The 15,300-nt window shown below is 30.3% G+C and overlaps 6 protein-coding genes across 6 annotated transcripts; 5 read left to right on the top strand and 1 right to left on the bottom strand.

The window, feature by feature from the left end:
* Window positions 1-1,357: 1,357 nt before the first annotated feature.
* Window positions 1,358-2,296, top strand: OCT59_016459 (uncharacterized protein; the record flags this gene model as incomplete). The annotated part of the gene is made up of 3 exons (XM_066132492.1): window positions 1,358-1,723; window positions 1,790-1,832; window positions 1,902-2,296. 3 exons carry the CDS (start codon window positions 1,358-1,360, stop codon window positions 2,294-2,296), a joined length of 804 nt encoding a protein of 267 aa, XP_066003469.1.
* A 945-nt stretch (window positions 2,297-3,241) lies between these two features.
* On the top strand, window positions 3,242-4,354 carry OCT59_016460 (uncharacterized protein; the record flags this gene model as incomplete). Its single annotated transcript, XM_066132493.1, has 5 exons — window positions 3,242-3,266; window positions 3,857-3,888; window positions 3,960-3,991; window positions 4,070-4,101; window positions 4,182-4,354. The coding sequence occupies 5 exons, from the start codon at window positions 3,242-3,244 to the stop codon at window positions 4,352-4,354; spliced, it is 294 nt and encodes a 97-aa protein (XP_066003470.1).
* A 293-nt stretch (window positions 4,355-4,647) lies between these two features.
* On the bottom strand, window positions 4,648-6,086 carry OCT59_016461 (uncharacterized protein; the record flags this gene model as incomplete). Its single annotated transcript, XM_066132494.1, has 2 exons — window positions 4,648-5,070; window positions 6,045-6,086. The coding sequence occupies 2 exons, from the start codon at window positions 6,084-6,086 to the stop codon at window positions 4,648-4,650; spliced, it is 465 nt and encodes a 154-aa protein (XP_066003471.1).
* Window positions 5,587-6,957, top strand: OCT59_016462 (uncharacterized protein; the record flags this gene model as incomplete). Its single annotated transcript, XM_066132495.1, has 5 exons — window positions 5,587-5,653; window positions 5,754-5,983; window positions 6,481-6,512; window positions 6,666-6,747; window positions 6,889-6,957. 5 exons carry the CDS (start codon window positions 5,587-5,589, stop codon window positions 6,955-6,957), a joined length of 480 nt encoding a protein of 159 aa, XP_066003472.1.
* A 224-nt stretch (window positions 6,958-7,181) lies between these two features.
* On the top strand, window positions 7,182-9,108 carry OCT59_016463 (uncharacterized protein; the record flags this gene model as incomplete). Its single annotated transcript, XM_066132496.1, has 6 exons — window positions 7,182-7,222; window positions 7,311-7,476; window positions 7,562-7,577; window positions 7,651-8,311; window positions 8,413-8,813; window positions 8,955-9,108. 4 exons carry the CDS (start codon window positions 7,182-7,184, stop codon window positions 8,037-8,039), a joined length of 612 nt encoding a protein of 203 aa, XP_066003473.1. The 3' UTR covers window positions 8,040-8,311; window positions 8,413-8,813; window positions 8,955-9,108.
* Window positions 9,109-10,180: 1,072 nt separating this feature from the next.
* OCT59_016464 (uncharacterized protein) lies at window positions 10,181-12,275 on the top strand. The gene is made up of 3 exons (XM_025313318.2): window positions 10,181-10,204; window positions 10,285-11,747; window positions 11,832-12,275. Exons 1-2 carry the CDS (start codon window positions 10,199-10,201, stop codon window positions 11,470-11,472), a joined length of 1,194 nt encoding a protein of 397 aa, XP_025187438.2. The 5' UTR covers window positions 10,181-10,198; the 3' UTR covers window positions 11,473-11,747; window positions 11,832-12,275.
* Window positions 12,276-15,300: the final 3,025 nt, after the last annotated feature.

The following is a 15,300-nucleotide window of genomic DNA, read 5'->3' on the forward strand; positions in this document are numbered from 1 at the left end:
AACAATGAATGATAAAAACAATGTGGTAATGAGTAGCTATAATACGGAAACTAAAACTGGACTTCCAGTAAAGTATCTCAAATATACAAAAGAATCCTTGTGGGAAAAATTCAGCTACCAGTTTCTGAATGGTGTTAAAAGAACATCTTTTATGACGTTCTTGCAAGGGAAACAATATATTTATCAAGAAAATCTTGGTGGCTTGCATGAGATTTTTGTAGAAATAAAAAATTTTATTGAAAAAAATATTCAAAACAATAATCTTCAAGAAAAGCTTTTTCAATTCACTTTATTTATATATTACAAAGTTTATTTATTTGTTTTTGATTTATTTTTAAAATGACATCTAGAAAGACTACATAAATAAACTTGAGCACCTGCGCTGATATCTTAAAAAGTCTTACGAACAAGGGCCTGAAATTGCTGTGAATGTAACTGTAACATATTCTCCTCTCTTATCAAATTTATTTGATTTCTAAAATTCAAGAAGCTGGAAAATTGGTTAATATTGATCCAACTCCGTTTATTACTAAACTCACTTCTCTTTCATGTTGGTCCTTTTCTTCTACAAATTGGTTTTCCTATGCTCTCATCCGTGGTTGTTTACTCAGGCTCTTTGTTGACTTATTTGTCGATTTATCTATTCCAAGAAATTCTGCGATAAAGATTGTCACTGCTATCCATAACAATTTTGTTCAAAAATTCAGAAGACAAATTTGGAACCCGCATTCTTACGAGACCTATCAATGAGAAAATGTGATGAACATTACTCATAAAATGAAAACTACTCCTAGGCCATCTAATTTGCTATTGTCAACGTACACATCTTATTCATCTTTACCACCTCTGACCTTACACGATTCACGTGACTCCAAAACTGATTAGTTGAAGAACTCGATAAAATATGGTTTGCTTTGGTTTAATCACTTTTCGGGTTTTATGGGTCGTCTAACGGTGCTACTTAATAACAGCTTTTGCAGGATGGAGTGTCGATTTTTATAGTGGGCACACTATTCGTTATTTTGTTAGCATAGTTGCTTCTACTTTGGTTGGAATATATCAAGGAGGAAGATCTGGAAAAATTTAGTGTAATGTGATTTTTCTTTTTTTAGATTAATTTTTTTACTTTATCTTTTCTTAGAAGACTATAGGCCAGTTCATAATTGTTCGATCAGCATTTTTGATCGGGTTACACTAAAATTGTGACAAATAAAATTCACCTCGAGAATGATCAACTAGCCAATTTTTTGACTCACCAAAAACATAGATCGCTATGATCAAGTTGATAAAATAAGGGTAAAGTACGCGTAAAAACGTATACTAGACGCGTTTTTTCTTTCTTATTTCCTCTCTACCAATGGAATTTCCAAAAGATCCTTTAAACAACCCTCAAGTAAATATTTCATATAAAAATAACAAGTTACTAAGGCCTATTAAGCCTAGAAATTTATACCCTTCGCCTTCTACTGGGATTTGTGAACAAAGTAATGTGGATTTATACCAAAATCCCTTACTAACAAGACAAAGTTATGTTACTCCTAGTTTTTATATACAAAATGGAAGCAGTTTTGGCCAAAGCTTTTCTGGGCCTAACTATTTTGAGAGAGAATCTGCAGAGTTACAAAGATATCAAAAAGAAAATGTTGTTGATGATAAAGTTTCTGATGTAGAAATTAATTATCAACAAGAAAAAGAAAAGATTAATGACGAAAAAGAATTAACAGTGAGTAAAAGTACTTTATTAATTTTTTAGTTGTAATTTATTTTATTTTAATTAAAATTAATTTAGGATGTTAACTACAAAAAGAAATCTAATAATAAGCATAAATCTAGTAATGAGGGCGAATCTAATAACAATTAGCAAGTCTATGAAGTTGATATTTTACTTCAATACATTGCAGATAATTTTGATGAGTATACAAAAGGTAATAAAACTAAATTGTTTAATGAAATGTCCATAAAGGTACTAAAAAATAAAGAGCCTAATGCTATTAAAAGCAAGTTAGCAAGAATGATCAAATACTATGGTGAGGTTAAAGCTCATAATGAAAAATCTGGTGTAGAGAGAAAAGACTGGGATTGGTATGAGAAAATGGATGCTATTTTTGGTACTCGCGAAAATATAGCACCTTCTTTTATAGTAAATAGATCTACTGATATTGATGGCGAAGAATCTTCAAGTATGGAACCTAAAACACCTAAAAGATCAAAAAAAAATAATGTAGATACTATTGCTATGGCTATTTCTACAATGAGTGAAAAGAATTATCATTACAAGAAATTGTTGACGTTGTAAAGGGAACAAATTGAAGAGGAAGAGGAGCAAGATGAAATCTCTACAATAGTTGTGTTAAATAGCATTGAAAATGTAATTAAATATATTCAACAAAAAGATTTAGAAATTGGTAATTTAGAAATGAAAAATTTAATTAAATTGAAAAAAAGGATCTTTTTTGATAATATAAATGAAAAAAGGCAAAGTAAACCAAATGAATATTTTGATTTTAATGTATGACAGATAGTTCAATAAAATTTTGAAAATTTTGAACGAAAAATCACGTGATTTCTTGGTATTTCAGATTTTTCATATATTTTTATATAAATCCGGTTTGGCGAGATTTTTTCAATATATCAGATGTCTTGATATATCAGATATTTTTACTGGAACCAACTGATCTGATTTATCAAGATTGCCTGTGTATCTACAAAAGTGTCCAAGCCAGCATCCTATAAAAAAAAGCAATGAAAAAGAAACATTAGTTCGTTTCTTAAATTTAAAATAAAAAATTCCTCCTTCTCCCTTTCCCTATTTTTTACCTTAAAGTCTGGTTCGTTCAAGCTGGCACCTTATAAAAATAAATAATGTAAAGCAACATTAAACCAGGGCCCCGAAAAATACATAAAAAGGTCACATTTGAGTTTGCTTAAAAAGAACCTAAATTTTCATGAAAATCTTGCCTTTTTTAGATAGTGCTGGCCTAAATTTTATTGTCCGTTTTGATACTGGCTAGCATTATCATAATTCCGGCCCTGAAAAGTTGCTTATTTTAGGCCAAAATCTTGCCGATCATTTATGACTTCCATATGTATTTTTCGGGGTCCTATTAAACCGTTTTTTAAATTAAAAAAAAAAAGATAAAAAAAAGTTCCAACTCTTTGTCATCTAAAAAAAAAAGAAATATTAGAAAACATTTCTACAAAGTTAATTTTAAAAAAAAAGTCCTCACCTTCCAAAGCCAAAATGAAGCCAAAAGGAGCTTATCTATGTACTTACAGACCGAAGCTGAAACAAATAAAATGCCATTCATGAAAATTTTTTTTTTTTAAAAAAAAATAAAATTGTGTATTTATTTACCTTTATCCAAGAAGAATCAAAGTCAAAAAAAGGTTTAAATATTAACTTTTTTGACTAGAGACGGACCAAGTCGATTGGAGTATATATATTAGGATTCATACTAGTATTAAATAAAAAACTAACTTTATTTATTAATATTGCGTCAATAAAATTTAAGATTAATACTGTAATTGTTATATAATTGAACTAACTTTATTAATTCATATTGCAATTGCATCAGTACAGTACATATAAACAGATTAATAAGAATATTAAATAAAATCTGAACTGAAATTTGATTCAGTTCTGGTTCGGTTTTTTTTTTGACCTGAACCGGAATCAGAACCGAATTTTTAACCCAAATTGAACTGAATTTTACGGTTTGATTCAATACAATTAGATATCAATATCAGATTATCGATTTTTTTTTAGAAATTTTTTTTTACGCCTACCTCTTATTTGTCTTGTTAATTTCATCCTTTCTTCCTTCCTGTTAATTCATATTTTTTTCTCTTCTTTTAGGGTTTCATTTCGTTGTGACATTTTACGGAAAGGTCTATTCCTTTCATTTCAGTTTTTTTTTGGTTTCCTTTTTCTAATTTCATTCGCCTTCTTACTTTTTTAGGTTTCCGGTTTCTTGAGGCTCTTGACGGAAAGGCAGGTACTTTTCAGTTTTCATTTTTTTTTTGGTTTACTTTTTCAAATCCTAACATTTTCTCTTCTTTCTTCTTTTAGGGTTTCATATATTTGTGACATTTCACGGGAAAGTAATTATGGGATTTTTTTCTTACTTTTTTTTTGTTTTGTTTCATTTTTTTTTCTAAATTCGTACCCTCTCTTCTTTTAGTCTTGGAAGAAAAAGAAATAAAAGACAATGTTCTATTTGTAAATCATGGTATCATGATTCACAAAATTGTTCTAAAAAAAATGAGTGTAGTAAAGAAAATGTTTAGTCCATGTATAATGGCTCGAATTACTTCTGTAAAATATCATGAAATTTTCATTATTAAATTTGCTTAAATTTACGTTATATATATTAAATTTACATAATCGAAAAATCACATGACATGAGAGTATGAATATCCCGATCTATTCCTTTACCACGTCCAATGCTTCAAAAACAGCAAAGTAAGGAGAAGCAATGGCATAATTGGAATTTTCTGTTATCCATGCCGCATGAAGGATGCCCAAGAGCCTTTCCTTCTTTATTCACAACACTTGCTCCCAAGTCTCCAGGTACGAAGTCTCCAGGTTTGAATTCGAATATTAGTTGTCGATCAAACCACAAAGTAGGATAACATTGCTGGCGCATTTCATTGATTTTTTTGACCAAGCGCACAAATGAATATTCTTTTGTCCACGTCGTCATTATAAGAGGGGATTTTTCCTTGTTTTTTTGCGTATTCAACGTTTTTGTTTCTTAGATCAATGGAAATAGCAGAATAAATAGGGACCAATTTTCCAAAAGTAAGACCTGTAGCCTTTCCTACTTTAAAAACATCGATATCAACAACGTCATCAAATTCTTTAAATTCGTAAAAGTCATTTAGATAGATGTCTTCAGAAAGTTTTTCTTTTTTGAAGTCCTCTGGGGAAATTGAAAATTTGTTTGGACATAATGTACGATTGATGTTACTGAAAATACAAAATGCAGCATCGATGCCAAAGTACTTTTCATTTATTTTAGAGAAAAAGTTGCCTCGGATACCACACTCATAACACGCTAGAGCTGATTTCTTTTTATCCTCTTCGATTTTGTTACACATTTCTTCTGAAATTTTATGTACGTTTTATTTACTCTTGCTATTTCAACAAACGACTCCTTCAAATTATCTAGAACTTTATGTGAGGGCTGATAAATTATAACATCCTTTCCAGTGCTAGAATCGCTAAACCTACATATATGCTCACATGAGCGGATACCAATTTGTCTTGAGTTTTTACCATATATGACAGCACTGAAAGTTCCAGACGTCCCCTGAGATTCAATTATTCCTATACTTGACCCTAACATAACATTCTCCTGATAAGATTGGCAAGCACTTGCACCAAAGCCATAGGGAGTTGCAACGCATGCCTCAACAATATCTGTTGGATATCCACGAATCTCATCTGGAATTCGACACATCCACAACGCAGAATTCCCTTCTGGCGAACATATAGTATGATAGCGGGGACTTCAGTAAACTTGCCTTGAGTTCGCTTATAACCAGTGCTCATGCCGACCAAATTATAATGCATTTTACGGAACGATGGGCCTAGTTCATTGCCTAATGCTTCATCAAAAGCCTTTTGTAATTTTTTTGGGTCTTCTTTCAGGTTGGCAGTGGTTTTGTGGTGGAATTTCGGCACTGACAAACCCTTCTATGAAATTAATTACTTGATCTCTGATCTTCTCTGTCTTTTCGCTTTGACGAAGGTAACAACATAAATACGCCAAGTTGTATCATCTTCTTTAAGGTTTTGACCCCAGAATATGTTCACAATGTTGTCACTCGCATACAACTGGTAGAGGCGACTCTCGAGACTATCACTCCAAGGAACCGTTGGAAGTTCGGGTGGTTTGATAATGATGTGAATATACCCTTCAAGCGGTTTTTCAGTGAAGTAGCTACTAATTTCCCTAAAGAAGTTGATCCTCTTTACGAGGTTTAAGTTTATTTAGTTCCTCGTCACTATCACCTCGAATTTGAACCTTCCATAACGAAACCTGATCTACAGCGAAGAAATTAAACTCGGGCGTTTTTTTCATCTTAATAACTTCCTTAAGTTGACCAATACTCTCATTTTGGTCAATTTTCAATGTAAAGGCTTGAGAAACTGTGATTCCTTAGACAAGTTCGATAGTATCAGCAGACATTTTTATTAGTATCAGGAAAAAAAGTTCGATAGTTATCAGCAGAAATTTTTATTCGTATCAGGAAATTAATTCTAAACTAATTCAAACTTTGAAACTAGTAGAAATTAGTTCAAAACTAATTTAAAAGATTTAACACATAAGTTTGTAGAAAGTTGTAGAACAGTAGAAGCCGTATTACGCGGTCAAGGACAGTGACACAAGATCCTAGCAATTTGATAGGATCTACACGCGTGCGGACGGAATCATTATTAATATAAAAAAAACCAATAAACCATGTCCACACAAGTCTCAGCCTCTCAGACACACAAACATTAGACGGTAAGTTATCCTCTCGGCACGAAATTGTTTTTGTCTTTTCGGTGATTATAAATTTTCCTTTCTCACCAGGATTCAACTAAACGATCCTGCCTACTTTAAAACTGACCTCGAATGGTCTTTGATTAATTTTTTACTTTACCGCCAACAATGTAGTGACTTTCTGCCTAGCAAATTAGCTGAACACGATCGATATGCTCGCAATTTAACAAACATGATAAACTGGGAGAATGAACCGGTGAATCTAACGGGCGAGCAGGGCGTTTATTTCATTCCAAGTTAAGTATTTTTTTTTTTTACCCCATCACGCCAGCTTGTAGTGGCTGTTCAATATTCGGCTAATTTGATTATTACTAACTAAATAATATATCGTTAATAGAAAGAAAAGAAATCAATGTCAATTATGGAATTTTGGGAGTCTGCTACGTCAACAGAAAAACGAAGTTAATGGACGTACAACGTTGATAGTATGGTACATTTGATCTTCCAGAGTATGATGTGATAAAAATATTAATATATTTAGTTTATTATACTGTAGGAGGAGCATGCTACCGCCGTTGTGAATTTAACTTCTCAACAAGACCGAATCATACGAGAAAAGTTCACCAAGACATCTCGAGAATTCGGACACAGATGATGATCGTTCACACAAACGTCAACGTGGACAACAGAATGAAGACGAAATTCATCAACCCGCTACTCCGAAAAATAAGGTAGTTGCATTTTCCCGTCGTTTTTATGTATAGCCAACAACGCTGTCTTATGTTTTAAGTGGGCCCATTTTTTTATTTTAATTACCAGCATAATTCTTCGTTATCATGATGACCTGTTGACGAGTGCTTCTGGAGAATCAAAAATAATGATGAAACGTATATGTATAGAAGAAATAAATCATCAATTTCTCCCAAAAGTCTCTTGGCTTCTTTCATCAAAGAGGGTATCTATATCAGATTATACTCTGGAAATTGTATTCATGTGCATATTACATCTCACCTTGGAAATGGAAAAGAGTGTATAGTTTTTTTGGCACAAGTACATGATTATGAAATAAGGGATGCCGTTTTGAAGGTAAATTAATTCCTGATAATTTCTCATACTGCGTATAATAAACTTACCATGTGGGTCATTTTTTTATCTAAAGATTCTCAAATTTATCGTGAAATATCAACGTTGCATGCACTAGGTGATCTTTCTTGCGTTCCTACAATTCTCTTCGAAGGTTATACAATGAGTGGATCCATGGTTTTACTAACCGATTTACCCCTGGAATCATGGATTTCTGATAACGATAATATAGATGATTACATAATTTTCCAAATAATTCTGGATCTATTATTGTGCTTGGAGAAGAACATGCCCGTGGTTACACGCATGGAGATGTGGCCATACGAAACGTTATACAAAGAAATGGTCATTTTTATCTTATTGACTTTGGCCTTGCAACTCTGTTGCAACTTCTCTCTAATCCATGTCAAGCATTATTCGGGACTACATCGATTTGGTCGAATCATTGGAGTTATTAATAGATAAATTGGATGGAGAGTTGAAATCATTTGTTGCAATTATCGAGATTGTGAGTAGGTGGAAAATAATTAACGAAGAGAAGTGGTTAGAAAGGTTTGGTGCTGAAGTTAAACAACTTCATGAGAGAGGCCATCACTTGCCTAGAAAGGCGTTGCTGGATATAACAGAAATTTAATAAATAAGACTGAATTTGTCTGATAGTAATGTTGACCGTGTCATTTGCTTGAGACGATCGTTACTGCGCCACATTACTGCGTGTCCAGATTTTTCATTTTTGGGTAGTTATGCATTGTTCGCATATCTTTTTAACTACATCTTCGAAATTGATATGCAATACTGTGTAAATTATTCTAAATTTTTTTTATCTTTCGCCTCGCAGTTCAAAAAACAAGGGGGCGTGCAATTTTGACGAGCCCGAACACGGTGTCCAGAGTTGTGACATGTGTCCAGGAAAAAGTGTCTTCTTTGGAGTTGTATTTCAAATATGTATTAACAAAGCATTGGTATATCTTGACTTTATTTGTTAACTCCATACTCCGTAAGTCAGATTGGAGTAAATAACCTTGAAAATAGCCAATTTTACTATGCCCTTTTCGCTTTGGTTACATAATTTTGCACTAGTGCGCGTCTGTCACACGGTCATTTTATATTAGTAAAAACAATGCATTTAATGAGATAAGTCATAGTAGTGTTGTAGGTATATGAATATGACAACGTCACTACCGCGTGAAAAATGTTTATTCAAATTAGTAGTATCATGTGCGCCTAATACAATATGGAGTAAAGTGTCCTGATAATTCATTAATCCCTCAAATTCATGCTTTTTAATTATTTTTAATTCCCTGTTTTCCTTGATCTTGTATAATGAGCCGTCTCTTATTAAATATCCTTTTTCTTTTTCTATATCTTTACATATTTTAGATCAAGTTAAAGCGGAATTTGAAAATTTAAAAAAGAGACCGAAAAATTAATTGCATTCATCAAAAATAGCGAAATGGAAATCGAAAATTTGAAAAAAGAAAATGAAAATCCATGATCTAATAAAAGGAACAAGTTTGCACTATTTTATATGATTGAAAAAAGATACAAGCTTTCGCTTTATTCAAAAATTATAAAGAAAAAACTTTAACGGCATTTGCACGCGTTTTCACAGGTAAGATGCATCATATAATATTAATCAAAAATCGATTATTTATTACCATTGCACATAATGACAGGTGCGACAAAAACATTACCAGTCCGTCTTAACAACATTACACAAGTGACAAGTCACAAGAATGATAATATTTTTTCTAATTAAATTTCACATTAATACTTTTGTAAATGAGAAAAAAAGAAACTGGCTCATCTAAACTAATAATACATTGGACATGTTAAAAAAGGTATAAGAAAGCTGCCTCATAACTAAATTTTTATCATGGTTTTCATAGAAAATTTTCTCGTAGTGTTTTCGTAGACATATTTTTCACATTAATATTAATTAAGAAAATGTGTATTGCGGTAACAAATTGTTTTGTAACCTATACATTTATGGAAATACTAGTTTGGATAATATAATAAACTTGCTTTTATTCTGATGATTATAAAATTATAAAATAACAATAATTTAATATTTTATTGAGCCACTGATCACAATATCAATTCACCATCTAATAAATATCAATCCAAACCCCGATCAAAAATCCGTTCAATTAGAATTGAAATTATCAAATGGTATATTCCTAGTATTTTAACATTATATAAGCTCTCTCTCAGTAATTCCCATATACGTTTTTTCCCTATCAGTATTAACGATGGTTGATCTAGAATTTTAATAAACTCCAGAACAATATCATTTAGAATTTTTAATTCTTCGTTCTTCTTTTCATCCAGGAGCTTCTGTTCGTACTCCCAGATTTCTTGTTAAATACTACATCGATGCCGATCAATGCAGTTTTCATATAAAAAATTTAAAACTTACCAAATTGTATCACATTGAATTGACCTAATAAATCTAACAGATGCCCATACAATTCAAAAAAAGGAAATATTGTTCAACCAAAAAGTCCAGATTTTAATTTGTTGTACTTTATAAATCGGCTATCTTTGAAATAATGATCGTGTAACAATTTGCAATATTTATTTACCGTAAGTTTTTTTCTCATCAAGGTCTCTCACTGAACAATATGCGCGTAAGTATAACATTTTCATTTTTTTTTTGGAGCACCTTAAGTTTAAATAAAATTTATATTAATCTGATTGTATATTATAGTTAACACAGCAATGTATTCTTGCAATTGGAGATACAGGAAATGGAAAAAGCTTTACAGCAAATATTTTTGGTGCGAATGCGAAAGTTGGAGATACATCAATATCCGAAACTGATGAAATTACAATTTATAATATTAAAGGAGGCTTCTACATTGATACGCCTGGGTTTAACGATACTGATGAAGAAAAGAAAGATGAAAAGACTGTGCATTTGATTTTTCTAAAGATGATGGAGTCGAATATTCAGAATATAACAACAATCTTATGGTTTGTAACACCTGATATCAGAGCGAGAGGCTCTTACAAACGTCAAGCACAATTTATAGAATCATTGGCTAAATACCATAAAGGGAATGCATGGGACAATACCATCATCGTCACTAAAGGTGACCAATCTAGTAATAGTGATGGTCCCCGTGATGCTGCCAAAGAAATAGCCCGAGATATTTCAAAAACTGGCGAGTTTAAAATATTGTTATTAGAAAGTTTACCACCTACAAATATTTATGTTAAAGGGAAGTTCCAAAGTGATGAATTAAATGAGTATGGTGTTTTTAAAGCATCAGAACCAGAACTAATCCTTGCAAAGTATGAATCATTAATGAAGGGACATCTCGAATGTCCAATATGTCTAAACCTTAAAAAAGTCAAGTGTTCTAAATGTTGTGAAGAAACTGATCCAAGGTTAGCATTTCCTAAATGTCATTTGGAAACGGAGTCATTTCATCCAAATACAGAAAATGTTCATAACGGAAATGTTATAGATAATCATCCATTTTCCTATTCTTATAAGCATTCTGATCGTTATGTTGAGGCTAGAACGAGATATGATTTTGACCATAGTCCTCCTGCTTGGGTAGTTCGTGTCGCTACTATTGGAATAGTAAATCCTCACTGTCCTGCGATAGAAAATGGATATTGGAATTGCTGTCATAATAATGATGCTAATTCACGTGGATGCAAGGCTTTTTATCCATGTTGCGGAAATGATATCCATTCTTCTGGATGTCAAAAAATTTATGATGTGTGTAGACACAAATGTGAAGAAACGGGTTGCCTTACAATTTGTAAAAACTGTAAAAAGAAGTTGGATGAAAAAGGTTGTAAAGAGAGGTGCAAGAATTGCAAAAATGAAAATTCATGTAATATAAAAGGGTGTATCGAAATACCTCATAATTGGCTTAACTAATTATTTTATTTTTTTGATTTTAATATCATAATTAGTTACATTATTTTTATGATATAAAAATACGTTTGTTAGACCCTGTTTTTTTGGCGCATTCAAGCCATTCATGTGATGTTAAAAGATTATCACTGTTTTCAAATTAGTGGGACTCCTGATCGTGTAACAATATGTAACTCACGAACTGTTCTAATAAAACTTTTTTGTTATGTTTAGTTTCTTGTAATTTCTCGCGATTTTATAAATTTTTTACTATAAACCATGTATTTACCAAGTTTCAGGTACAATATTGACTAAATAAAAGTTGGTTTTCAAGCTATATATTCTTCCTTTTTTTTGAGATTATCTAAATTTTCTTTTTGTAGATACTATTAGAGATACAATGGCTAAAGCTATAGCAGAAGATCTCAAATGGCACGTAATACTTTTATATAATGACGGATATTCAAAAAAACAAATTGCTAAATTACTTTACATTGAGTAACATTAGTCAAAAGAGTTCTTCGTATATATGCAAAATGGGGTTGTGTTGTAAATCCATGGCAACGTGTACCAGGACGAAAAAAAGTTTTTAGTAGAAATGACATGTTCACCTGATCTCAATCTAATTGAGACTGCCTTTACTACAATCAATCAATTTTTAAAAAGAAATCAGTATTTTGTAGACGTTAATTATAATCCTATGTATCCTTTACTTATAGCTTGCTCTCAGATTACTCCTCAAATGGCTATTTTAGAGAATCTGGATATTTTTAAAAACGTTTTTATAACATGTAAAATAACAAAAATTTAGTTATAAAATATAGAATTCAATTTGTAAATAAAATAGAGTTTTTTTTTAGAAATAATGAAATGTCAATTTATTGTAAAAAAACATAAACAATTTCAACAATGTCAAAATTTATATATATTTTTTAGCAGCATCTCAAGAAGAGATGCCAGATGATTTGGATGATGGATATAATGGATACGGTAGATATAATAAATATGAATGATTATCATACTGTAAGACATCATGTGCCTGTTCATATTTACTTCAAATGAAATTCTGAACGCTGAGAGTATTTTGGATTTTTTAAACAAATCTACTGAGAAACCTTTCAGACTCAAAATAGACACATACCTTAAATCTCTTGAATTGATTATGAAAAGTGAATACGAAAAAAGATGTGACAAAGCAAAGTTGTTATATGATGATTATAAGAAGGCAAGTAAAAACCTTTTTGCTGAAAGTATTTAAATATGTGGTATGTAAAGCTCTAATCAGTCCAGGCCTAATCTGGCAATCTGGACCAAAAATTAGGATTGGTCCAGTCTGAGTTGATGCTTCAATCTGGACTAAAATATTTGATCTGGTTCAGTCTAATCCAGGATTATAAATTTAACCCGGACTGAATTAAACAAGTTGGAACTGAACTGGACTGAAAATTTGCCAAAATTTTATTTGTATTCTAATTCCATAATTCTGGCTCTATAGCAATCTTCCTGTCATATATAGTTTCATTTTAAGCCTATATTCATTTTATGTAATATTAATGCATAAAGATGCATAATTTCCTTATATAATATATATGTTACATAAAGTGAATATAGGCTTAAATCGAAGTTATACATGTCAGGTAGATCATTACGAAGCCAGAATTATAAAATTAGAATACAGTTATAATTTTGGTAAAAATTTTAATTTTGGTCACGTAATATTATAACAGCCAATCAGAATTTCAGATTTTTTATTATAGGATCAGACCGGACTGAATTAAATAATGGTCTGATCTGGTCCAGTTCTGAATTATCTTTTTAACATAATTTGGATCAGATCAAAATGAAGCAATTTTTGGTCTGGTTTTAGGTTACTTCTCAATTCAGACCAATCCAGACAGGACCCCGGACATCACATATATAACTCATAACTGATCTGCATGAATTTAAGTACTTTTTGCTCCTGCTAAAATAGACCTAATTTGCTAAAAATCAAATTATCACATTTCAAATCTATACAGTGCGGTACCTCTATAATAGGTACCTCTTATATCTTGTGATCTAATAGTCAGAATTTTATAAAATTTTAAAATTAGATAGCTTTTAAAAAGATAAATACATTAAGCAAATAAAAAAATTTTCACAATTTTTTTTGCTGACATAATACAAAATCACATGACTTAAAATAAATTTGATTGGTTAATGCAATACTTAATGTTAAATAGAATTATGCATAATTTTATATATATAATTTATAATTATTTAAAGTAATTTGATTAAGTATATTATCAGGATCTTTTCTATAGGATTTATATTTTTTTAGCAAGTTTTCCTGTAATTCCTTTTTGAGAAATAGGTATAATATAATTTGTAATAAATAAAAACTACTAAAATTTTTTTTGATTTTTTTTCAAAATTTTTTTAACAGAGTATGGGTAAGTTTATAAGCTAAAATGATTTGTTTGAATAAGCACTATCAAATGATTATTATTTTTTTATGTTACACAAAAATCACTTATTCTCAAATTTTTCCCATTATAATAAATTACCTGAACTTCAAACTTATATAATACTAGCAAAATTTATTATTTTTTAATCTAACCTGATAAGTTTAAAAGCTCTTGATATGCTTTATTAAAATTATCGGTTAGAATTTTAAAATATTATTTTTTGCTAATGTGACATTTTTTTGAAAATGTCACATTATAACTATAAAATTGGGTTGGTTATAGAGGTACCGCACTGTACTAATTTGCTAAAACTCAAAATATGAGTTAATAATCTTTTCTTTTATTATCAATAAAAAAATAAATGATTAATATAAATTAAACTGCCAATTTTTATAATTAAAATATGTAGATTATAGATAAAATAATAATTAATAAAAATAATAAATTAAATAAATAATTATTAAAAAATAAAATGTTGCGAAACTAAACGAACAGTTTTTGGCCCGCATTATGCTTAATTTTGGCTGGAATTATACTTAATTTTGGCCAAAATATAACCCAGACCCGAAACTAATATTTTTAAAAATATTATTTATAAAGTTAAAAAAAAGGATAAGTTAAATTTAAAAAAAAGTACCAATTTGCTCAAATATAAAATATGACTTTGTAAAATCAATACAATTTGCTAAAACTCATAATTATGACTATTAATTAATTTTCAATCAATTTGCTCTATCTAAAATTATGAGTTTAATCTAATTTTGATTGAATTTGCTAAAACTCAAATGTGAGTTATATATGTGATATCCGGGGTCCTATCCAGACCATTTAAAATTTTAGTGGTCAGTGGTATAGAAAACCGAAATCTCTTAAATTGTTTATCATTCAAAACTCTTAATTGAGTCACTAAACTAGTAATGAGACACAGATAACCTTCTAACTTGTTTGTTGTTAAAAGACTTTTAGTCAAGACCCATTAAAGTACAGATAACCTTCTAACCTTATCTGATATTTTGATGGAATTAGAAATCAAATGAAAATCAATGAAAATTGAAAAGAGTTTTACTAACTTCAAAACATTTTATTCAAGAAACTTTGATCTGATAAAAAGAAGGCGATTGATTAGAATAAAGAGTATTTAAGGAATCAAGTTCACATCCACCAGCAAATTTCTGGTAATGAAACTGTCTATAGTAGAATCACCAATAACAGAACAAATAATTATATTGCATCAGGTAAAAATGAAAAAGAATTGGTAAACCTTTAATTGTAATTAGCATTAAGAATAACAAATTTTTTTTAATTATGAATGTGTTGCAAAAAAAATCTTCAATACACAGATTATCTCATTCAAGAAAACATTAATTATGCAGAAATAGATAGTTCAGATGAAGAGAAGAAGTCA

This window comes from Rhizophagus irregularis, chromosome 24, assembly GCF_026210795.1.
Source record: "Rhizophagus irregularis chromosome 24, complete sequence".
Classification (NCBI taxonomy): domain Eukaryota; kingdom Fungi; phylum Glomeromycota; class Glomeromycetes; order Glomerales; family Glomeraceae; genus Rhizophagus; species Rhizophagus irregularis.